The sequence below is a fragment of the Typopeltis vanoorti genome, chromosome 15 (assembly GCF_054136105.1).
Source record: "Typopeltis vanoorti isolate ZY-2024b chromosome 15, IOZ_Tvanoo_1.0, whole genome shotgun sequence".
Taxonomy (NCBI): Eukaryota; Metazoa; Arthropoda; class Arachnida; order Uropygi; family Thelyphonidae; genus Typopeltis; species Typopeltis vanoorti.
This window is the reverse complement of record NC_143563.1, coordinates 60003183-60028559: the sequence shown is the minus strand read 5'-3', so window position 1 is coordinate 60028559 and position 25377 is coordinate 60003183. Positions and strand designations below refer to the sequence as shown.

Below are 25377 nucleotides of genomic sequence, written 5' to 3'. Positions count from 1 at the left end.
CATTGTACAACACAGGATTCGAACCCAGATGTTTCTAACCAAACGCCTTGTCTATACCAGCTGAGTTACACAAGTATTCCTCTATGATTTATTGCATAATAACTCATTTTACAGCAAAACAATAACATGGCAATTTTACTGAATAAAATTTTCCATTGTTTTATATCACTGCACAGGACTAAAACAGAATAAGAATGATGCATGAAAAGAAACCTATTAAACATATTTATAAGTTTATTATTAATCAATTTATTTTAAATTGTTTTGTCAGCTAATTGTTAAAGCTAATTCATCAACTTACCCATCTTCAAAAACTATCAGCTCATTTATATCACCAAATATTGAAAGAGTATTTATACCGAGGTCATTTCGCCGATTTGCTAAGGAACGTGGTGGTTTTGGTTGTTTCATGACAGGTATGGAATGACCAGGTAAAGGATCCATAATTCCAAGTCTGTTGGCAATCCTTTCTTTCACACTAGGCTTAATTAAGGGTTTTGATGCTGCAACTGCCCTTCTTGTTCTCTTGTTCTTGTAATTTAAGCAAAGAAACAAGAAAGTTAAAAAAATATATATGAAAGATAGAGAGCTAAATGCATTTTTAAGGAAAGAAATATATATAAAAAAGGACACAACAATCATAGCAATGGACAAAGATTTTGATACAGTTTGTAAGGAACATGGAGAGCTGACCAAGCTTCTAATCTAATGCTTAACTTGCTAACAGTGTGCTCTTTTATCTAGATGCATATGAACAAATCAGGATGGGCTGGTAGTAGCTTAGCCAAGTGAAGTGTACTGTATTGGCTTAAACAAAATTTATGATACATCACGGTGATATTCTAGGCTGGCAGAGGCAGCAGTGTCTAGGAACCAGGATAAACAGTGAAATGTCAGATAATAGAAAAAAATTAAATTTCAGCAGAACTAGAGATATGCACCATCAACATAAGAATCAAAAAAGAAGTGGAATTAGCAGAAAAAAGGAAAGGCACCATGTCACCATGTTAATGCAACTGGTGTTACTGACATGAAGCACTACTCCTTCCTTTCTCTGATGCCTGAATATAATATTGTTATTGCACAGACACCACCATGGAGTCATAAGATTTATTGTGGAAGGTCCAAACTATCAACACAATATCTATCATTCCTCTCCTTAAAATCATTAACAGAAAACACTCACAACTGACTCAGGCAACCCATTCCAATCATTCACCACTCTCCAAGCAAAAAATCTAGTTACACCCTTGCTAACTACACTCTTACCCAACTTCTAGGGATGATCTCTTCTTCTTCCCCCCCCCTTCTAGCTAAGAGCTGAGTGAAATGTTCCTCCTGCATTGATCCTATAAAAGTCATTAAGTAACTTAAATGTTCCTATCATATCTCCCCCTGTTTTTCTTATATCAACCAACTTTTGCATTCCATAATATGTGCTCATAAGAACCATTCCACAGACCACTCACCACCTTGGTCACTCGCTTCTAGATCCTCTCTGTCACTTCCTCATCCCAAAGAAACCATGCAGGTGACCAGATCTGAGATCTGAGCAGAGTAATCCAAATGCAGTGGAATCAAGGCTTTATAAACAGGAATGATAACTCCATTATCCCTGTTTGTTAGTGTGTTCTTTGATAACTAAGTAATTCTGTGAGCTACCTTGGCTACCATAGCAATATGTCCTCTAAACCTCAGCTCTATATCTACTATTAATCCCTAATTCCTGGCTTCATCAATTTCCTGGAATACAGTTCCTTTGTATCCTAAAATGCATAACTTTGCACTTTTCCACATTAAATTAACATCCATTATGTTTTGTTCATAATGTCAGCCTATTTAAATCATCCTGCAAGCTCTCTAAACATCAGCCTGATTAATTATTATCCTACCCAACTTTGCATCATCACCAAACAACTGAATATCTCCCTTCAAATTATTTCCTATATCATTTATGTACAAATTAAACCAGATGAAACTGTAGAGGTCCAAGCACAGAGTCTTGCGACACGCAACTAGTCACCTGCCTTCTCATGGATTCTGCTCCTATATATACTACTTTTTTGATATCTATACATCAGCCACCCTTTTATCCACATCACCAGTTTCATATCCATCCCCATTTGTTGCAATTTGCATAACAGAGTTCCATGTGGTATACAGTCAAAACAACATTTTTGTAAAATTCAGCAGTATCATCATGTAGCTATTCATTTTATCCAACTGAGTTGTCACTTTATTATAAAAGGTTAGATTACTAATGCATGGCCGATCCTTCACAAAGCCATGCTGTCGGTCAGAGAGTATCATATTCTTATTCAGCCATCCCTGAATCTCTTTTTGACCAACTTTTTGAGTACTTTTACCACCATTCCTGATATACTAATTCGTCTATGATTTGTACTACAGACTTAGATCCTTCACCTTTCTTCCATTCTGTTGGAACTCTTCCAGAGTATATTCTTTTGGGACTCTTCCAGAGCTGAGACTTTAAATAAACAGCCTACTCAAATACATCACCAAGACATTTTAGACATGGTGCAGGGTTACTCTTTGAGTAACCCTGCACAATGTCACAATAGTTTTAGATGTATCCTACAGCTGCATTTGCATTCAGATTCTGCAATATTCTAAGTACCTCCAGTTCATGAAGCTCTGATATCACATCAGTCCTTGTCATCTCTGCCATAACAATATCTTCATTTGGATGATATACCCTTGCAAAATGGTTACTCAGTAAGCTATTGGCTCAACATTTCATCTGCTTCTGTTATCTCTCTACCATCTCATTAAAAGTTTGGGATTTCCATTTGTCTATTCAACTAATTTCTTCTCATAATCTGATTTTGCCTTCCTTATCATCATAGTCACCTTTATTGCCTGATCCTTTCACTGTTCATAAGCAAGCTTTCTCCTTATATACCCTCCACAACATTTTCTTTGGAGCTCATGGTTAAATATGATGTTATATTTAGGCAACAGTGATCAAGGAAACAAAGGAGAACTATAATTATTCAACACTAAACATGAAGATAAACTTCTTGAACAGCAGGTAATTTCAAACAGACTATGTCAAATTTGAAGATGGAGAATGGGACAATGAACCCAGAAGGTTCTAGTAAAAGTATAGGACTTTTTGAAGTTCTAAACAGCAAAGTAGATTTCTGTTCAGGACATGGACTAGTCATTATGAACACTGTGTTCCAACATAAAGAAGTGCATATATTCACGTGGATAAAACATACAAGTAAGTATTATTGATTATGTTATTGTTGATAGTAACATTCACAGCGGTTCAAGTTATAAGAGTATACAAAATTGGAAATAGGTAGGAATTGCAATTTACTTTTGAGTAGGACATAAATGAATATCATGCTGAAGAGAAATACAGGTACAAAAATTTTAAGAAGAATCAAAGTCAAGAAGTATTCAGAAGTGGAATGTAGACTCAAATATACAAATATTACTGTGGAAAAAAAAAAAAAAAGAACTAAACCTTGGAGACCCATCAGCAAAATGTGCAGAAACTATTAATTGTTCAGTCAGGGTAGCATGTGATGGAGTTGACTTCATGAAGGAAAAATTCCAAACTTTGTACCATTGTACAAGATGTGTGAGGCACTGAGAAACATGGACCTATAAAAGTTGTATGATGATGCATAACTTAGGTGTATTTAAGTCAATTTCTCAATAATCGATAACTGGAATGGAGTTCATAGTATATATTTATAAAAAAAGAAAGAAAACAATGCAAAAACTACAGAGGAATTTTCTGAATGAGTGTTCAAGGCAAGATTTATGCCAAGCATTCTTGTGTAAATATAGATAACAGGAATTATTATTTATTTTGCATATGGGTCACACATGAAAAGTTACATCACATTAATCCTTAATACATATGAACATAATAATAGACATATGTACAATAATAAGACATAATACAGTCATAAAAGAGACACTCAAGAATAGGCTATAACTCTATGTCTAGGTTGATTATTCAGTCACCTGCACTTGGTGTAGCATGGATGAAGTCCAACAGGTTTCCATTGATGCATGTTGGGCACATTCTACTGTAATATGATTAATTGTCTTGCAGGGTAAGGCAATCATGCCCCATTTGTAAAGGTGGTCTGCACATCTGCCATGATTGGTGAGGATTCGGTTAAGGGTAGACCAAGTTTTCCGAAGTAGGTCAAAACCCGAAGGTTTTGACCTACTTTGTTGGGTCCACTAATTCGTGGAAGTCCCTGTTGAAGTGTTACACCAGGAATCTTTCCACTTCTCATTCATGTTGAAACTTGTCTCTGCAAGATTCTTCGCTGTTAAGATTGGAGGGTGCCTTGACTTTAGCCTGTTTATTTCTAGGGGGGGGGGATGTCTTCGTGGATTGGAAGATTTTGGATTTCCATGATTTTGCTGTATTCATATAGAAGAAAGTTGGATCTGCAGATGTGGAGGTGGGATGTTGCTTAACACTGGGAGTCAGTAGGTTGGAGTTGATTTCACAGTTCCAGAAATAAGGCAGATAGTGGTGTTAAGCTGAGCATCAACCAAATACACATGGGTACTGTTCAGTCATATGGGTGAGCAGCATTCAGCTGCAGAGCAAATGAGACCAAGAACAGTGCAGCGAAGCATTGTTGCTGAGGCACCCCAAGTTGTTCCACATAGTTTTTGCAGTATATTGTTTCGTGATTTTAGCTTGGATGCTGTGTTAATGAGATGTGGCTTAAAAGATAGAGTTCCATCCAAAGTGATGCCCAGATATTTTGGAAATCTGTTGTAGCTTAGCAGTTTGTGGTTGAAGTAGACCATGAGTTCTTTGTTATTGTTCAGGTGGAAGCATGAAACTTCTGTTTTGCTAGGATTTGGGCATAATCTCCATTTGCGGACGTATTCATCTAGGACTGCAAGGTCATTTGTTAGTGTATCTTCCATTGTAGCAAAACTTCTTCTAGGATAACAGGAATACAATACTTGCTTGAATATAAATATAGCCTAAGAAAAATTGCAGAAGAGAAACAAGAACAGGCTGGATTCAGGCTAAATGCAAGTTGTCAGGAGAAAATATCATGAGAAAAGATGGATAAAAATGCTACATTATATAGTATAAATGAAACAATATACAGACCAATATATGGCTTGAACTTAAGTCGTATGTCAGCAAACAGCAAATTACTTTTTAATACTTTTATTTTTAATAATTGTTATTATTTAATGGTTTTAAGTAACCATTTAGAACCTTCTGCTCTTGAGAATTTTGTTTATGCTTTGACATCATTGCTATACAAGCTGTGTTTCCTTATTAAAAAGATTTTTTTCTTTCTTTCTCTCTTTTAGATCTGCAAAAGAAGAAACATGCAGATTTAACTCTAGCCACTTACCAACTGGTCATTTTTAGACTTTTTTTCTGGAGTTGGAAACAAGTTGTGTTCTCATCAGAAACTACCAAAAATCTACCAAACCCGAGATAATACATTTTTTCCTCATGATAAGATGAGTGATTAGTTGCAACTATGTTTATTGCCTCCAGGGCTGTTTGCTCTGCAGTAGTTTACTGAAATCTATTGTGACTACTGATCTCTACAGATATTATCAAGGACCTTCGTGGAATGGACTCATCAGGAGGCCATACATCACTGACAACAGCTGTCATACGTTCTCTTAAACTCATTCACACTAGACGCACTCACCACTTCATTGGTAAACTGCTCTCCTTGCTCACAACTCTGCGAAAGAAAAATCTGGTTCTTACCACTCTCTTCATTCCACATAAACTTAACTTCCATGCATGTCCACTTGTCCTTTCCCCACATTCCATATAACAAAAAATTTCATCCACCAATATCCTGTAATGCCTTTTAGAAGTTTACAGGTTTCTATCATATCATTTGTCTTTCTTCTGTTTACCAGTGTCTGCAGTCCACATTCTCTTAATATGGTCTCATAATCTACATTCCATAATCCCAATATCATATCTAACTCTTTTTTGCATCCTTTCCACAGCTTCCCCTAAAAACCCCAGGAGACCAGACTGAATTTGCATAGAGAACTAATGGCCTTGCAAAGAGGCAAAATGACTTCCTTACATGCCAATGTTGGTTTCAGCATTGCAATTATTTTCTGAGTTGCATTTGAATTTTTTCAATGTTACCTTTGAGCTTCAGTTTCCTAGCCACAACTCGAAGATTCGTGGCCTCATCAGTCTCTTCAAGCATAATCCCACCAATATAGTATGCCATTTGAAATCATCATGCCAAAGTGGATACCTTTATATTTACTATAACATTACTATAACACTGAGCCAACAGAAATTATTACTTGCCCACAACAGTTTCAACCTATTTGAGTCATTCTGTAAGCAGTGCATATGGAGTTGCATTCCTGATTACTCTACCTATCTCTGCATCATCAGCAAACAACTGAACATCTCTTATCATTCCTGATTCCCATATACCACTTTTGTAATATTTGTCCATTAGTGACCTACTTATCCAAGTCAACAATTTATATTCCATAATGAAGGTTTATTTTCTTGATCCTGAGAATTAGTAATAATATTTTTGATTTACAGATCAAGTGTGGATCAATTTTATTAACTTAACCAACTAGTTTCGCCAAACTTTAACTGTTGGCATCTTCAGGGCACTTACATATAGGCTGAAACAATCTCACAATTATGTGTAACTATAAAACTGACAAGAATAACTGTAAAAAACTGACTAGAATAATTACAAATAAAATAGTATCGAATGTGCGTGAAACACATATTGCGTGTACAAGATTAGCTAGCTGTTGCTAAGGAACTTTGTGTAGTTTGTATTAAAGTTCATTTCTTTTTTTTAAAGATTTGATTAGGGTTTTCCATATCTCTGGGAGTATTAGGCTTTGATTTCTGTTAAGGTTGACAGTAGAACGGGCGACTGTGGCTGCTTCTTTGAAAATTCTTGAATGGTAATCTTCCTCTAAGTAAGGGGAACAACTTTTGTCCCACTCGATGACATGGTTAGTTGTAGAGAAATGAGACGATAGGCCAGAAATGTCCTGTCTGTTGTTTTTGACATAGCTAATGTGCTCTTTTTGCCTGATTTCAAGGCTTCTCGAAGTCTGTCCGATGTAACTAGAGCTACACGAGCATAGAATATTATAAACTCCAGCACGTTTATAGAAATATTATTTAAGTTAATAAAATTGATCAACACTTGATCTGTAAACCAAAAATATTATTACTAATCAGGATCAAGAAAATAAACCTTCATTATGAATGGAGTCAATGGTGACATGAAAATCAAGGTACGCTGTTTTGAAATCCTAAAATGTAAAAAGGCGAGGTTACTAAACCATCTCACTTTCTTAAAACGTTGCCGAGATAACTGTATAATTCCTAAGTTTTTACTTTTTAAACCTCTTTTCAATACTAGACAAGCTAAAAATATTTATTTCAAGACATCGATGTTATTCATTCGTGAAAGGTTACATCACACAAGATTTGTGCTTAGTCAAATTGACTCACAATGTTATGAATGGCTCATGGATCACTCCAGTTCTTTAGATGAGGAATTTTGGCGTCTTAGATAGAATGATTAATACCAGTTTTGCTAAAGCTTTCAACAAAAGCAGACAGACCCAGATTAAAAAATTCAACTACCTTTATACCACCCACAATGAGTCTAAACTTTCTCTACTGGACAACCAAGTTATTCTTAATTTCTCAAACCACATCTTAAAGAAACCTGAAATCGCTATTCTCAAGAAAGGTTTCAACTATGCAATAGCCTCTCAACAGATTCCTAAGGTGGATTTCATCTGTAGTCTAGAAAAAGGAATCTCATTATTACTGCCTCACACAGCAAATGATCTAAAACTAAAAAGTTGTATAATACTTTCCTCTCCCTATTCCACAAAACAAAACTTCTCCTCGTTGGATAGAAGAACTATTCATAATTTAAAAAACAAGGACATCATAATACTTAAAGCAGATAAAGGAAAGAGTACTGTAATACTGAACTCAAAGGACTATGAGGACAAAGTAAACCATCTACTATCTGATGTGTCCGTTTACCGTCTTTTAACGAAAGATCCGACATTAAAAAACCACCATAACACCAATGAATTACTACGCAATTTATCCAACTGGCCAACAGACTTGATTAAAAAACTAAAATCCATGCATCCTTTAACTCTGAGACTCTATGGCATTCCAAAAGTGCACAAAGATGGTATTCCTTTACGCCCAATCATTGATGCAATAAACTCTCCGACCTACTTATCGGCAAAAGATCTCTTGAAACTCTTACAACAACAACACATCCACAACTCAGAGAGTTACATTAAAAACTACGAACATTTTGTCGAAAAGCTAAAAAACATCAACATATCGGATAATGATCTTCTAGCCAGTCTAGATGTCACCTCTCTCTTTACAAACATTCCTGTAGTAGAGGTCATTGACATCTTAAGTACCTTGTTCCCACAAGATATAACCTCATTGTTTGCTCACTGCCTAAATTCTAACTACTTTTTGTGGAAAAATAAGATCTACCAACAATTAACAGGCTTGGCGATGGGGAGCCCACTCTCACCTTCAAGTGCTGACCTCTTTATGGAAGACTTAGAAAATAAAATCCTATCCCAAATTATTCCCAAACAAAAAATTTAGTTCAGATGTGGATGATATCTTCATCATGTGGAACAACAACAAAGGTGACTTATATGATTTTCTCAAAAAGATCAACTCCTTCCATCATTCTATTAAATTTACTCTGGAACTTGAAAGAGAAAAACAACTACCAATTTTAGACATCTTAATCAAAAAACAAATTGATGGCAGTATAAATCTATCGATGTACAGAAAACCAACAAATACAGGTCGCTACCTACATTTCAGCTCCTCTCACCACATCTCACATAAACTCAGCATTGTACACATGTTAAAGAAGAGAGTGATTCGCATCACAACAGACAACGAAACCCTTCAAAATGAGTTAACATTAATTCCCAACAATCTGTACTTGAATGGCTATCCAAGCAGACTAGTCAATAAAGTCCTTTTCTCTGAATCACCACAAAAAGAGCAAGAAGATATTCAATATATAAAAACTATTGCAATTCCATTTGTAAGTGGTATCTCCTACAAGCTCGCCAGCCTCCTCAAACAACACAAAATAAGAGTAACATTTAAACCAATAGAATCTATTCATAAACTACTAAGATCTCCAAAAGACAACCACCCTTTCTATAAATATGCTGGAGTTTATAATAGTCCATGCTCGTGTAGCTCTAGTTACATCGGACAGACTTCGAGAAGCCTTGAAATCAGGCAAAAAGAGCACATTAGCTATGTCAAAAACAACAGACAGGACATTTCTGGCCTATCGTCTCATTTCTCTACAACTAACCATGTCATCGAGTGGGACAAAAGTTGTTCCCCTTACTTAGAGGAAGATTACCATTCAAGAATTTTCAAAGCAGCAGCCATAGTCGCCCGTTCTACTGTCAACCTTAACAGAAATCAAGGCCTAATACTCCCAGAGATATGGAAAACCCTAATCAAATCTTTAAAAACAAAAGAAATGAACTTTAATACAAACTACACAAAGTTTCTTAGCAACAGCTAGCAAATCTCGTACACGCGATACGTGTTCATGCACGTTCAATACTATTTTATTTGTAATTATTCTAGTCAGTTTTTTACAGTTATTCTTGTCAGTTTTATAGTTACACATAATTGTGAGATTGTTTCAACCTACATGTAAGTGCCCTGAAGATGCCAACAGTCAAAGCTTGGCGAAACTAGTTGGTTACATTAATAAAACTGATCAACACTTGATCTGTAAACCAAAAATATTATTACTAATTTGTATTCCAATTCTACATCCACTGATTTATGAAACAGCCATGAGGTATCCTGTCAAATACCTTAGCAAAGAAAACAGATGGTAATGCTCATAGGAACAAATGATTAAAGTGGTGATAAATATAGTATAAGATGGAATATGAAAAGATGTAGGAAGAATCAAGGAAGAAAAACGAGAGAGTGAAAATTGGCAATGTATTACCAAGATATGATAGTACTGAGTTAAGGAGGAGAGCTATGTTAGCTAATAATTCAATATTTAGGGGTGAGACTTAATGCATAGAGCTGGGGAAACTAGATCATGGGGGAACAGTGCAAATGTGTGTGTGTGTGTGTGTGTGTGTAGGTACAGCTAAGGTGTGCAGACATGATGGCAATATAAATGTCAATGAGCATGGTTATGAACCTGGTGAAAAGGTGAATGGACCTATATGCATTGGTCTCAGACCTTGTGTGTGTGTGGGGGGGGGGGGGATCAAGTTGCCCATCTGTGCCAAGGAGAATGCAGATGTAAGTATACAAAAATGCCAGGAGGTAACTTGCATTCCAGATTAGCATCTGGAATGAAGAGATTTTGCCTTGATGAATATGTTACGGCCTAAAATTGTTGACATTAGTGAGCAGGCTATCAGAGTCAAATGTATTAACCAGAATTGAATGTGAAGGGCATAGTATTTTTAGGAAGGAAAGAATAAATAGGTTAGGAAGAAGGATACTGTTAATGATTTGAGTCCAGTTAAAGTAGAAACTTATAAATGTAATAATAGTAATAATGTTCTATGCAGCAGTAAGTATGAGGCTACTTGGTGTGAAGAGGAGGCTGATAGGTTGAAATATACGGTAAAATGTTACTATATACCTGGTACAATTGATAGAGATGATGAAATGCATCACCAAATTAACTAATAGGCATTAAATGAGTGTTCAATATGCATGAATTAAATTATCAGACCATTGATTCAACAGCAGAGAAACCTCATCATAAGAATGAAGGAAATTGTGGTGAGCTGTAGTGAGACAACTTTCTCGAGCATGTGAAAGAAGATCTTGAAGTCAAAGAAAGAATGCTAGATTTAACAGAATGGGTCTGGTGAAGGATGTGCCTGTTTTGTCACTGGATGGTGACAGTGATTACAACAGTACTGATCCAGGAAGTAAATAAATATGTGGATTCTCCATTAGGAAAGGTTACATGCTGAATTGCAAAACTGGAAATTATGACAAATCAAGAAAATACTGTTCAGTTTGTGCAGTGTCAATCCCATAGTATCAGCTACTGAACAGGAAGGATATCGGCAGCATAGGAAGCTTAGAAAACATGCTTAAATTATTCAGTATTAGACTATGTCCTTAGAGCTCAACAAACAGGTAAGGTGAGAGTGAAATATATGTGCAATCTTATTAAGTAAAGGATCCTTAAGATTATGATGTGGGAGGAAGAGGAATATCAGGAGAATTAGTATGCAAGGAGTAAGGAAATATATAAAGTGCATGCCAGGAACATTATGAGTATTGTACAGAAAACTAAATTGAAGTATAAAAAGAAATTGGATCTGTAGGATAAAGACCAGAAGAATTTTATTGTGCTGCAAGTGAAAGAAGAATTTCTTTTGTTCAAGTGTGATGCAAAAACTGATGCATCTAATGACTGATCTATCAGTATTTCTGGGGGGGGGGGGGGGGTAGTGGTGGTGGTGAAGATTTTAGAGAAGTTGTAAGACCTTTCATATTGAAATCAGTTGACAGACAAGCTGTATATGTCGATGCTGTTCATCTAAAGGGGGGGTTCAGGTAGTTCACTTTATAATATTACAGCTGAGTTGAATAAAGGGAATGGATACCTATGATACTGTTTGACTTTGCTAAGGTATTTGACCTCATGACAAGATAACTGCATTTGTCACAATCTTAATTTTCATTCTCGGAAAGTTTGAAGTATGACTACATCGTGAAGAGCAACTTTAATGAGAATATCATCATACCATATTATGAGGGTTGTCTGAAAAGTTCTTGGCCTAACAATGAAAAAAACAGATTTATAATTTCAAAATTATTTTTATTTTTCAACATAATCTCCCTTAAGACTAATACATTTATTCCAGCAATGCTCCAGTGTCATTATCCTGTCCCTGTAATGATTCTTAGTAAGATCTGCACAATACCCCTCCACAGCTGCAATCATCTATTGATTCAAAGAAAAAAGGGTGAAGATACTGTGGAAAAGATTTTTGTAGGGTTTTGTGAGCTTAAGTGGTGATCATTTCCTATTGCAAATAACTTTTATGTCTGCTGAGTTAGACAATGGGAATATATACGAGTTTTAGATTTTTTTTTGGCTCCTGCAAACCAGGTCTTTTCTCATGAATTTTTTCGTCTAGTTTGGCTAAAATATCAGAATAATATTCCCTGGTTATGGTTTTACCCTTTTCAAGATAATTAATAAACAAAATGACTTTAGTGTCCCAAAACACCAATGCCATGATCTTTCCTGCTGATGGAACCAAGTTTGTCTTCTTTGGCGTTGAACAACCAGCTTCTCTCCACTGTTATGACTGCTGTTTGGATTCTGGTGTGTAATGGTGAATCCATGTCTCATTCATAGTAATAAATCTATACACAAAATCAGTTTTATTTTTGTTAAAATGTTCCAAGATTAAAATGTTCAGAGATTTTCATGCAAGTGCATTTTTGATCTGCTGTGAGCAAGCGTCAAAATATATCCTACACGTTCTTTTGAAATGCCTATAGTCTCAGCAATTTCACACACTTTGACTCACGGGTCATCCAATACCATATCGTGTGCACTTGATCAATGATTTCTGGTGTTGTTACACTTTTTGGATGTCCTTCACATGGACCATCTTCAAGGTTGGTACGGCTACATTTAAACTCGGCAACCCATTTCTTAATTGTCGAAAACAAAGGAGAAGAGTGCCCATAAACTTTTATGAACTTTGAATGAATTTGTTTTGCCGTTAAACCTTCTTTTACAAAGAATTTTATAACTGCATGCTACTCAATTTTATCCATTTCAAGGGATACAGACAACACTTTTGCTTCAGACAGCTGTATAAAACAAACTACTTGATAGAATAACTTGCAATTTCACATGGATGCTTATGAAAGATGTACCAACTTAGAAAAAAAAATCTCTTCCCAATAGTGTTGCCATCTATGATCGAGGCTGAGAACTTTTCAGACCATCCTCGTACTTTGTTGCTACCTTTTGTCTCATTTTTCTGCTTAATATTCTTATCCAGAGTTTTCTAAATAACTGTCAATTTTAATTCCTAAACTTTATTAATTGTCTAATAATTTGTTTTAACCTAGAAATTGCATATTATTAATACCAGACCTCCATGGAGTAAAATACTTATGGTGGGAGGTACACTTTGTTACACACAAAGTCCATCAAAATGTGCTCTAAATTCATTCAATGTATCTCCATTCACCACAGTGTCAGGCAATGTATTCCACTCACCAACTACTCTGCTTGCAAAAAACCTGCTTCTTATGCTCCTGCTCACATCCTCCTCATACAGCTTCCAGAGATGTCCTCTTCTTCTACCCACTTTCCCCATTCTATTATTATTATTAAAGCAAAATTTCTTCCCCGTTAACCTGAAAACAATCCTTTACCAACTGAAATGTCTCAGTTAAATCCCCTCACTTCCTCCTATTCACAAAGTTTAGCAAACTACAATCCTTCAATCTGCCATCATATCCCACATCCCAAAAACCAGTTACCATTCTTAGACAGTCGTATATATCCTGATCACTACTAAAACCAGGAAACCTGTGCAATATAATCCATACCAGACATGGTCAAGGCCTTATACAAAATGGAAGCAGAACTTATTTCTACGCTTCAAGGTCCTTTGCACCATTGCCATAAAACCGATGTGATAACTTCTCAACTCCTATATTGTGACCTCTGAACTTCCGATCTTTTTTTTTGTCTATCACCACTTCAAGGTCTAACTTCCTTCAAAATTTCCCCACCAAGTGTATACTTTGCATCCCATTGTTGCCTACCAAATTTCAATATTTTTTACACTTTGCAACAATGAACTGACAGTTCCATACTGTTGGCCACAACAACTCATACACCCTAATCAAGCCCTCCGTACATGGAGGACTTGAATAGGTTGAAAAACATCTGCTCGGTTGCTCATCATTCTCCCAAGTTTGGCATCATCTGCAAACAGTTGTATATCACCAGGAATACATATCTGTACTTGAAGTAGAAAAAGCTAGAAAAAACCTGAAATGTGGAAAGGCAGCTGAAGTAGATGAAATTTGACCAGAAAAGCTCAAATATGGAAGTATAAAGGTTTTACAGTGGCTGAAATGTATAATTCAGAAGACCAAGACAGAGGGTTGAATTCCAGATGAGTGGAGTAGAGCTCTCATAGTACCCATCTATATAAAGTAAAATGAAATTGAATTGAAAGAGAATTACAGTGGCATTTCCTTACTGAGTGTTCCTGGCAAGATTTATGCAAGCATACCTGAGAAAAGCCAAGAAAAAATATGGAAGGAAAGCTTGGTGAAGAGCAAGCTGTATTTATTCAGATCAAACAGAGGTTGTCAAGATAAGATTTTTACTTTAAAACAAATAGTTAAGAAATCTTGGGAATATAACAAGGATTATGCATTTAAGTTTCATAGATCTGGAAAAGGAATATGACAATGTGCCAAGAGAATACTCGTCAAAACACAACAGTTATATGGTGTAAATGGGACATTATATCGAGCAGTACATAGTTTCTACTTGAGCCGTAAGTCAGCTGTTAGAATTGAAGATGGTATACAAGAAGATGGTTTGATGTTAAATCAAGAGTATGACAAGGGTACACATTATCTCCATTGTTATTCAGTATCTATATGGATCATATTATTAAAGGAAAGTGGTATTAAATCTGATATCAAAATTGACAATATTAATCTTAGTTCTTTACTTTACACAGATGATGTTATACTTCTAAACAAATCCAGTGGAAGTTGGAAGTTTATTTTTCACTTGGTTAGACTATAATAAATTTAGTTTAATCCTTTATCCAAGTGTAAGCAAACAAAGTTTGCACCTGAAAATATCTTCAGGACTCAGGTAAGGTAGTGCAACACCAGGCAACTCTGAGCAAAGGTGGACCAAGCTCTCATCACTCCTTGTCTCAGTATTTCCCATAATGCAAAGCACATCTCCTTGCAGACATGTATATTGCTATGCATTAAGGGAAGGGCCACTACCCAGACCGGTTTCAACCTTTATTGAGGTCTCGTCAGTGGGAGGCAGACCCCAAAACATGGAGATACTAAGGCAGAAGTAATGGGAGAGGTCATATTTACCTATAGGAGTTGCCAACAGGTATATCACCTTATTATTGAATTACTCTGGATTTAGAGAAAGATGTTGGAAGATTATTTTTCACTTGGTTAGACTATGGGGGTCTACAAGATTCCCTGACTAAACTGAATAACTGTTGTAATAAATTTGGTATAAAAACTTAGCAATAAAAAGACCAAGACAATGAAAACAAGCAGAAACACTGAAAACATCAAATGCATTTTGAGTGGAGAAGCTACAGAACACGTAACACATTTCAGCTACCGAGGGACAATTTTTAGTGACCCTCGCCCACTGATGGTATATATGGTAAATTAAATATGGAAATAGACAACAGAAAATTAGCAAACCTGGTATGGTAGGAAGTCAACTAAATGAGTTTATATGGAATAAAAGAAAAATGAGTTAAAACAATATAAATTAGTTGTATATAAGACAGTGTTTAAACCAATTTTAACTTATGGATCCAAGAGTTTGGTTAGAAATAAAATACTTGATCAAAGATTGGAGATTTCTGATATGAGTTCTGAGAAAGATGAGCAGAGTGAACAGATGGCATCAATGGCAGTATCACATTAAAAGTGAGGATATTAAGAAAGAACTTACCATTATTAGCATTCAGTAACATGTTAGTAGAGCTAATCTCAGGTGGTATGGCCACTTAAACATAATGGGAGAGGAAAGATTAGCTAAATAAGTGTTCTTTGACAGGCTGGCAGGAAAAAGATCCAGAGGAAGACCAAGATGTAGATGGACTGATACAGTAAAAAGTGCCTAAGAATACAGAAATGTAAGATTTGATAATGTGAGTCTTGACAGATAGCAAATTAATTTGGAGGAAAGCTGTTGATCAGAAGTTAGTAATGGTGTAACGTTTTCATGTAGTACTATCAATATTCTGTACCCCCATCTCCACTGATGGTACATATCAGGAATTTTATGATGAGCCCATCCTAATATCATTAATATACTAATTCAGCGATTTTCAACCAGTGTGCCACAGGAGATCTTCAGGTTTAGCACGAGATTTATGAAAACAAATTAATTGAAAGGAGCAATAAATACAAAATGTTATATTCAGGCAATGACAATCAAGGAAAAGAAGGAGTAGCCATAGTATTCAACACAAAATATGAGGCTAATCTTCTTGAATGGCAGTCAGTCTCAAGTAGAGTAATGTGGGCAAATATGAGAATGGGGAACTGGACAATGAGACTTATTAGTGCCTATGGTCCCACAGAAGGTTCTACTAAGATAGAAGTGGAGGAATTTTTTGACGCTTTAGAAAAAGCAACTGACACAATGAAAAAGGAAAAGTTGTTCCTTGTTGGGGATCTAAATAGCAGAGTAGGAAATGATTGTGAGACATACAAAAATATTTTGGGAAAATTTGGAGAAAAGAGCAAAGCTAATAATAATGGCAAATATCTGTTGGATTTCTGCTCAGGACATGGACTGGTTATTACTAACACCATGTTCCAACATAAAAATGTGCACAAATTCACATGGAGAGAAGAGGCAAGGAATAAGAAAAGTCTCATTGACTATGTTATTGTTGATAGTGATGTTTTCTCCCTGGTACAGGACACCAGAGTGTACAGAGGATTTGAAATTGGAATTGATCACTATTTAGTCTTGAGCAGGATAAAATTGAATTTCATATTGAAAAGAATAACATGTAAGAAAGTTTTAAAGCGAATAAAAGTTGAGCAGCTCTCAGATGCGAGTAGACTAAAATACAGAAAGATTATTGAAAATAAAATGAAAGAGTTTGAGAACAGGAATCAAACCTTGGAGATTCAGTGGCAAACTCTGAAGAAAACATTGATTGATTCTGTCAGAGAGGCATGTAGTGAGGTTGTGTGCAAGGATAAAAAAACTCAGAACTCCCTGGTAGACACAGGAAGTTAAAGAGGCAGTGAAGGAAAAGAAGAAAGCATATCAAAAGTTCCTGGCAAATAAGTCAGCTTTTACTCTTACAGAATACAGAGACAAATGTAAGAAAGCTAAACAGTGTGTAAAACTAGCTAAACAAAAGTTATGGGAGGACTTTGGCAAGAATATAGAAAATAAATATCAAGAAGGTGGCAAAATATTCTGGAGGTTGTTGGAGAAGCTTAGGAATGGAGTAAAGAGTGCTGTAAAAGGAGTTAGAGATGATAAAGGTGACATGAAAACAGGAGAAAAGATATCCTTGAAGTATGGAGTAATTACTTTGAAAAACTGCTAAATGAAACAAGCAGTGATGTCAGTACAGTGATAAAAAACACTGACCAGGCATGCAGTCAGGAATACATATCCATACTTGAAGTAGAAAAAGCCATCAAAGGCTTGAAATGTGGAAAGGCAGCAGGAGTAGATGATATTCGACCAGAAATGCTGAAGTATGGTGGTATAAAAGTCTTACAGTGGTTGCACTGCATAGTTCAGAAAGCCTGGACAGAGGGACGAATTCCCGATGATTGGAGTAGAGCTCTCATAGTACCCATATATAAAAAGGGTAATAAAAATGAATGTGAGAATTACAGAGGTATTTCCCTACTGAGTGTTCCTGGTAAGATCTATGCAAGTATACTTGAGAAACGGTTGAGAAGAATTGTGGAAGTAAAGCTTGGTGAAGAACAAGCTGGATTCAGGTCAAATAGAGGCTGGCAGGATCAGATCTTCACTTTACGACAAATAGTCGAGAAAGCATGGGAATATAACAAAGATCTGTATTTAAGTTTTGTCGATTTGGAAAAGGCATATGACAAGGTGCCAAGAGTGAAGCTATTCAATACACTGCAGTTATATGGTGTCAATGGGGCATTATATCAAGCAATACTTAGTCTTTATTTGAGTTGTAAGTCAGTAGTTAGAATTGAAGGAAGTACAGGAAGATGGTTTAATGTTAAATCTGGTGTGAGACAAGGATGTACATTATCCCCTCTGTTATTCATTATCTATATGGATCACATTATGAAGGAAAGTGGTATTAAACCTGATATCAAAATTGGAGATGTTAATGTCAGTTCTTTGCTTTATGTGGATGATGTTATACTTCTAAATAAATCCGCTACAAGTCTGCAAGATTCTCTGACTAAATTGAATAGCTGTTGTAATATATATGGCATGAAGGTCAGCAATAAAAAGACAATGAAAATAGGCAGAATCATTGAAAATGTTAACTGTGTTGTGAATGGAGAACCTGTGGAACAAGTGAAACATTTCAGCTACTTAGGCACGATTTTTACTGAAGATGGTAAATTAAATATAGAAATAGACAACAGAATCAGCAAAGCTGGTATGGTGGGAAGTCAATTGAATAAATTCATATGGAATAAGAGAGAAATTAGTCGGAACACTAAATTAGCTGCATACAAGACAGTGTTCAAACTAGTTTTAACTTATGGATCTGAGAGCTGGGTCAGAAGTAAAACACTTGACCAAAGACTAGAGACCGCAGATATGAGAGTCCTGAGAAAGATTAGAGGCGTGAACAGATGGCATCAATGGCAATATCATATTAAAAATGAGGATATTAGGAAAGAACTTGACATTGTCAGCATCCAGGAATGTGTTAGCAGAGCTAATCTCAGGTGGTATGGTCACTTAAATAGAATGGGAGAGGAAAGATTAGCAAAACAAGTGTTCTCTGCCAGGTTGGCAGCAAAACGACCCAGAGGAAGACCAAGATATAGGTGGACTGATACGGTACAATGTGCCTTAGACGATAGAAATATAAGATCTGATAATGTTGGAGTCTTGACAAGTAACAGACTGATTTGGAGGAAAATTGTAGATAGGAAGTTAGTACTGATGTAATTTTTTCATGTAGTACTGTCATATCCTGTACACCCCTTGAGGGTACATGGCAGGAATTTGATGATGATGATGATGATGATTAATTGAAAGAAATAATGTCGTAATTTGCGCATTTATTTATTAGTGTCCGGTCTTCCATCTTCTTGTGTGTGTAAATCAATCAAAATTATGCCTATTTTTTGCCAGATCATCAAAAAAATTAAAGGAATATATTTTTAGTGTGCTGCAGAATTTTAATAATTAGTCTAGGTGTGCTGTGTTATGAAAAAGGTTGAAAATCGTTGTACTAATTAAATAACAATGGTCCCAAAACAGACCCCCTGTGGCACACCACTAGCAAGTTTCTCTTTTTGGGATACTGTATCCCCATACACAACTTGTTGATACCTATCTGAAAGCCAGTTGCCAATCCAACTTACTAATCTATTATCCAATCCCATCTGCTTTAGTTTAGTTACCAATTTGTGGTGTGGCAAAATATAAGTACTCCACTGGACATGCATCACCCTTTTCCAATACATTCATTACTTTGTTATAGTACATAAGCAAGTTAGCAAGTTGGTAAAACACAACCTCCCTTTAACAAACCCATCCTGACAAGCACAAAGAAAACCAAAGTTATCAACCCACTTTTGTATCCTATCTCTTACCAGCCTCTCCAATACTTTAACTACTACTCCAGATATAAAAATTGGCCTATAATTTGTAGCCTTATCACCTCTTTGTGAAGAGGAATAATTTTACCTTACTTACATGTCTTTGGGAATTGTGCTTATGTACAAGTCTTGTTAAACAGGTAGGTTAAGGCTGATGCTAATTCCTTGGAACATTCCCTTAAGACACATGGTGATATATCATCAAGTTCTACTGCGTAGTAGGGCTTGATGTAGGACCTACTGCATAATCAAAATCTAGTTTACTTAACTCTTGATATACTCTTGCTCACTCATCATTCTCTATGCTTGAGCTTCTGATGTCACACTGAGGATAAAAAACTCTGATGAACTACTTACTGGATACCTTGACTATGTCCTCTGCAGCAGTTACCAATCTCTGCTTTCATCCATCATCATCTTACCATAATCATTCTTTCTGCTTGATACATATCAAAACAACTCACAGGAATTTTTCTTGGCACGATTTGCTAATTTCTGCTCATACTGCACTTTTGTTGCACTTGCCAACTGAGTTGCTCTTTATACTCTTTGTACAACTGCATAATTACCATTATTCATCTTGTGCTGCCTCCAAAGTGCCTTCTTCCAGATTTCATGCTTAATGCCCTCATTCATCCATTTGACACGTACTGTACCTTTTTCAGCCTTCTGACCTTCGGAATAGATTTACACATTGATGCTGTTAAGTATTTCTTTGTCCGTATCACAGGCAGAATTTATTTCCTTTCTGCTCAATTCTTCATTCCATGCTATAGTTCAAAGCTGTCTCCTAAGCTTGTCATAATCACCAGCCTAGTACTTCCCCATATATCCTTTCCTCACAGAAGTCTTCATATGGTTAGCCACTACCCAGGTGATCACTCTCACCCAGCAGAGGAAAGTGCAAAACCCCACTAATGAAATGATCAAATCCAAAATTCTCGATCCTCAAAGATTATTGATATCAGTGTTACAATACTCTAAAAATACACATGTTTACATAACTTTCATTTCTGTAACATTATTTCTTACCAAGAGAATTGAATTCTGAAAGCAGGTGGTGAACTAGTCACATGTTAAGAAAAATGTATACGTCATAAATAAGACAAAAGAGAATAACAAAGAGTTTGAATAATGCTATACTTATTGTAGTCTTTAAAAAGGGAGGCAGAAGATATTAAAAATTACTGCCTATCAGTCTCCTTTCAACAACATTTTTACACCAATTGTTAGCAAAACAGATTAGATTTTTGTCAACCTTCAGAACTTTCAGGATTTAGCAAAAATCACAGCACCGCTATTGATTATAATATATATGTAGTAAGACAAATAACTGAAAAAAAAAAAAAAAAAAATCAAAAACTATAAGTCTGCCATTTATTGATTTTGAAAAGGCATTTGATTCAATCTCAACATTAGGTATTTTAGACTCCCTTAAAAATTAAGAAACTGAAAAAAAAAAAAAAAACTGCCATTGATATACTTAGCCATATATATAAATTGAATTGCAGTTATAAAATCAAGAACAAATATGAACAGGACAAGAGGGAGATGCCATTTCACCTAAATTATATACAGCAGCCCTACAAGAAATTTTTAAAAATCTGGATTGGATAAATGGAGGAATTCTGGTAAATGGGGGAAGAACTAAATCACCTACAATTCACTGATGACATTGTTCTAGGACCTCTGCAGAAGAACTTCAACAAATGATCAATGAATTGAATGCATAAAGTAAAACAGAAAGGTTTAAACAAAAACAAAACAAACAAAAAAAATGACGTATAATAAAAGCCAATACAAATGGTATACCAGGAACTTGATAGTGTAATCTCCTATGCTTACCTAGAATAAAAGATCACAGTAGAGGGAGTCTGTGAAGAAGAAATTATATGTAGAATTCAACTTGGTTGGATAGCTTTAGGAAAACAGCATGAAGCACTCAAGAAAACATCCTAATCTGCCTTAAGGGAAAATATGGACTTGGACTAAAAAACTGACTAACACTGAGGATTAGTTAAAGTAAAATGGAAAGATCATTACTCGGTATTACCATTAAAGATAGAGCGCACAATACTTGGATCAGAGATAAGACTAGGGTGAGAGACATTATAACATATAAATTTGATATGATCCAAAAAATTATGCCATTAAAAGATCTAAATGGCAATGGCAATGGACAGGGCAAATGAATATCAGAATGGTATCCTAGAGATCATTATACCTTCAGTGATCTTCATTTCGATCTCTAATCTGCAAAATGATACTTTTTTTTTCTAACAGAAACAAATTTTAGCTTCTTCAAGCAATACACAGATCCCCTTTTCATTTTGACAGAGTAATTTGCATAAAGTTCCCATCAAAAGTTCTCAGTTTCTGGTTTAGAATCTCTTCTAACTTTGATTTTTCTTGGCAAAAAATTTCTCTGACCCTAATTTATCAAATTCATTTGCTATTGCTCTACTAATCAACAACCAATCTGAACTTTTTTTTTATTTCCATTTTTGAAAGAAAATTCAAATTCATGATTTCAGTCCAAATTTCCTAATAGCAAAAAGTTTCAGCAACTGGATTACTCCAGTTGCTGAGGCTTTTGCCAATTGTCTTATACAAGTTGTTCACAGCCTACTAGAATACCAGATAATACTGACCACTCTCCAAATAATCTAGATCTCATCCTCACGAGTGACCCTTATGTTTACTATTAATGCTGTTTGTCCTTTAGGTAATTCAAATCACAATATAGTGTTTTCTCCCAGGAAGAATACTCATGCAGCCATTCTCATCATTTATGTGTTATCTGGCATTATAAGAATGCCAAGTGGCACAATCCTTGAGACACCTTAATTTCCATGTTTTCTGTCTTGTGATCTAAACATTTACACCAAAACAATTCTATTTGGTAATTCATTCATTCCTGATTTCACTTAAAGTTCTCATTCTGTATCTAAACTTTGGTTCTTCAAGAATTATACAAAGGTTGTACAAGAGAAAAATCAGGCATAGTGTGATTGGCTTTCGATATCATCTTTTCTCTTTACAATAGAGCCTGAAGTTCCCTCAAGTTCAAATTGAACTCATGCTTTTTTTTTATTTGATGTCAAAAATATTGGTTATAATTTTGCCAAACCCTGCATCTAACTCTTGAACTTGGATGGTTCTATTACATCATTATCAATGAGAGAAAAAAAAAAAAAATCTCTTGGCTTCTTACTTTTCTTCCAATTCCTGCAGTGATGATCCTTTGTAAACATCCTCCTGCCATTTCAAACATGTAACGTTCAATGCTCCCCTTTGATGTTTCACCAGAAAGGGATTTAGAAAAATTTTGTCAAGATTGGATATGAAAAAAAATCTCATGATTTTAACAGTAATTCTCTGATTGTTCCAAAGTTTGCTCTCCAGTTGATTCCTGTTCTTTGATGACTTTTTATTTTTTATTGTCTCCAGTTTGGTCTATCCCAAAACTGTCTATATTAATATCCAATTTCCGTCAATTCAAATCTTTCTAATGTAATGCAGGAAGCCATTAATACCTAACTTCTATGCTATCTAGCAACCTCCCAACTAATTAAGTGATCATCACTGTCATTCAACAAGAAATACTTTTGCATATGTCACCCAAATTTGGAAAATTTCAACTGGTTACTCTTGGTGTCTCTAAGGTATTTGGCTGGGTTTGACACAAAGACTTCTAAGTAAGCCTTTGCACTTATTTAGTAGGCCTTGCATAACTGATGCCAGGGTTCCACAAAGCTCTTTTCTTGATCTACTGTCTTTTTATATATCAACAACCTTCTCCAACTGAATGCAAATGTAATACATAATTTTTCTGATGAAAATACATTACACTCCTCTTTCTCATTTGAAATATATTGTGTCATACAAATCACCAAACGTTAACTTCTACAACACCATATTCTGATCTCTATACCATTCATCATTAATCTCTGAAGAAGATGAGATTTCTCTTCTTGGAATTACTCTAACCAGAAATCTATCTTGGTAAACAACTAAAAACTTAAGTTTTTATGTGTATCTCCAGATATATGTACAGATTAATTACATAATAACCTATCTCTCTTTCACATAGGCATTAAGTTTCTGCTGATTGTATTTTCTACAAATATCTCCCCAGTCAATATTCATAGAGCCTCCATAGCTCAGTCGGTATAGACGAAACCCTTTAGTTGGAAAGACTTGGGTTCAATTCTCGTCCATGATGTGAGGAACCTTTACCTGGTCTCTTTTGACTAAAGGCGAGTTAGCCAGTCTCATACAGAGGTAGAGGTTTTTTCACCAGGAAACTCAAGTTTTTTGTCCCTCAGAACAGGCAAACTAGTCTGCGAACACACAGAGATCTACAGTCATAAAATACATACTTAATCCTTCACTAGGAGGGCTCAACCAGTCCTAAAGGATGGTCAAGGAATGGGAGGAACCCCATATGAAATAAATAAAGTCAATATCCATTAGGACTGGTGTCTGTTCAAGCACATGTAGCAGCTATTCAAACTGTTTCACAGTTCTTTTACATTCATTTTCATTTTTTGGAACAGTATCTCCTATTATGTATTTCACAAAAAGAACAATCTAGGTCTTTAAATCAATGTTAATATGTATATTCTCTTTTTGCAGGAGGTTTAAAGGTGGATTTGTGGTTGTATTTCTGTAGTATTCTGTTTATTTTATCTGATGTCCCTTTAATGTAAGGAATGGTTATAGTTTTATTGTAGTCTGGTTTATCTTTGTTTTTTATTGAGATCTTGTAGAGAATTTTGTTAATAGTGTTTGGCTGTAACCATTTTTTAGAAAAGTATTGCTGATAACTTTAAATTCGTCTTGCAGCGCTTGTTCAATGGTGCAGATCTTCAATGCCCTGTTTTTTAGAGTATTAATGACACCTAGTTTTTGTGTTGCGTGGTGGTAGGAGTTTATGTGTATATATTGGCCGTATGTGTCAATTTCCAGTAAACAATGAAGGAAAGATTGCCAGAAGGAAGACGTGTGGCAAGTGTATCTAGAAACGAAAGTGTGTTCTGTTTTTCAATCTCAATTGTGAACTGTATGCATTTGTGTTGTTTGTTTAGGTGGCTAAGGAAAGTGTCTAGCAGCCATGGGGCCAGATCGTGAAAACATCGTCAGCGTATCTAAGCCAGACTTTGGGTTTTAAAGGAGAGGAATCTAGAGCATGTTGCTCAAAATGTTCCATATAAAAGTTAGCAATGGGGGGGGGGGGGGGAATAATGGCAAGTCCATGGCTGTGCCTTCTTTTTGTAGGTAGAAAGTGCTTTGCCATATAAAATAACCATAACGTAATACATGCGCAAAGAGTGCCATGATATCTGGAGGGAATTTGTTTTGTAAAAGAAGGATTGTGTCATTGATTGGGACATTTGAAAAGAGGGCAGAGACGTCAAAACGGACTAATAAATCATCTTTTTCTAATGTAATGTCTTTGATTATGTTTATGAAGCATTGTGTGTTTCTGATATAGGAGGGGGAATGACCTACCAACTCCTTGGGTGTTGCTGCTAATTTCTTGGCTAGGTAATAATTTGGGCTGTCTATACCTTTGACCATCGGCTGGAGTAGTGGGTGTGTGTATCTTTGGTACACCGTAAATTCTCATGGAACAAGCGTAGTATGGAAGTAATTTTCTGACTATCTTCGGGCCATGTAGTAATTGATTTAAGTAGTTTCTCTGTTTTCTT

General features: G+C 35.6%; 1 protein-coding gene across 4 annotated transcripts in view; it reads right to left on the bottom strand.

Annotated features, from left to right (window-relative positions):
* Window positions 1-25377, bottom strand: part of LOC150098793 (uncharacterized) — a 327468-nt gene that overhangs the window by 170906 nt on the left and 131185 nt on the right. For all 4 annotated transcript variants that reach the window (XM_090405506.1, XM_090405507.1, XM_090405504.1 and 1 more), the window contains exon 9: window positions 302-531. In XM_090405506.1, coding sequence (XP_090261632.1) covers window positions 302-531 — 230 coding nt within the window. The remainder of the gene's footprint in view (window positions 1-301; window positions 532-25377) is intronic.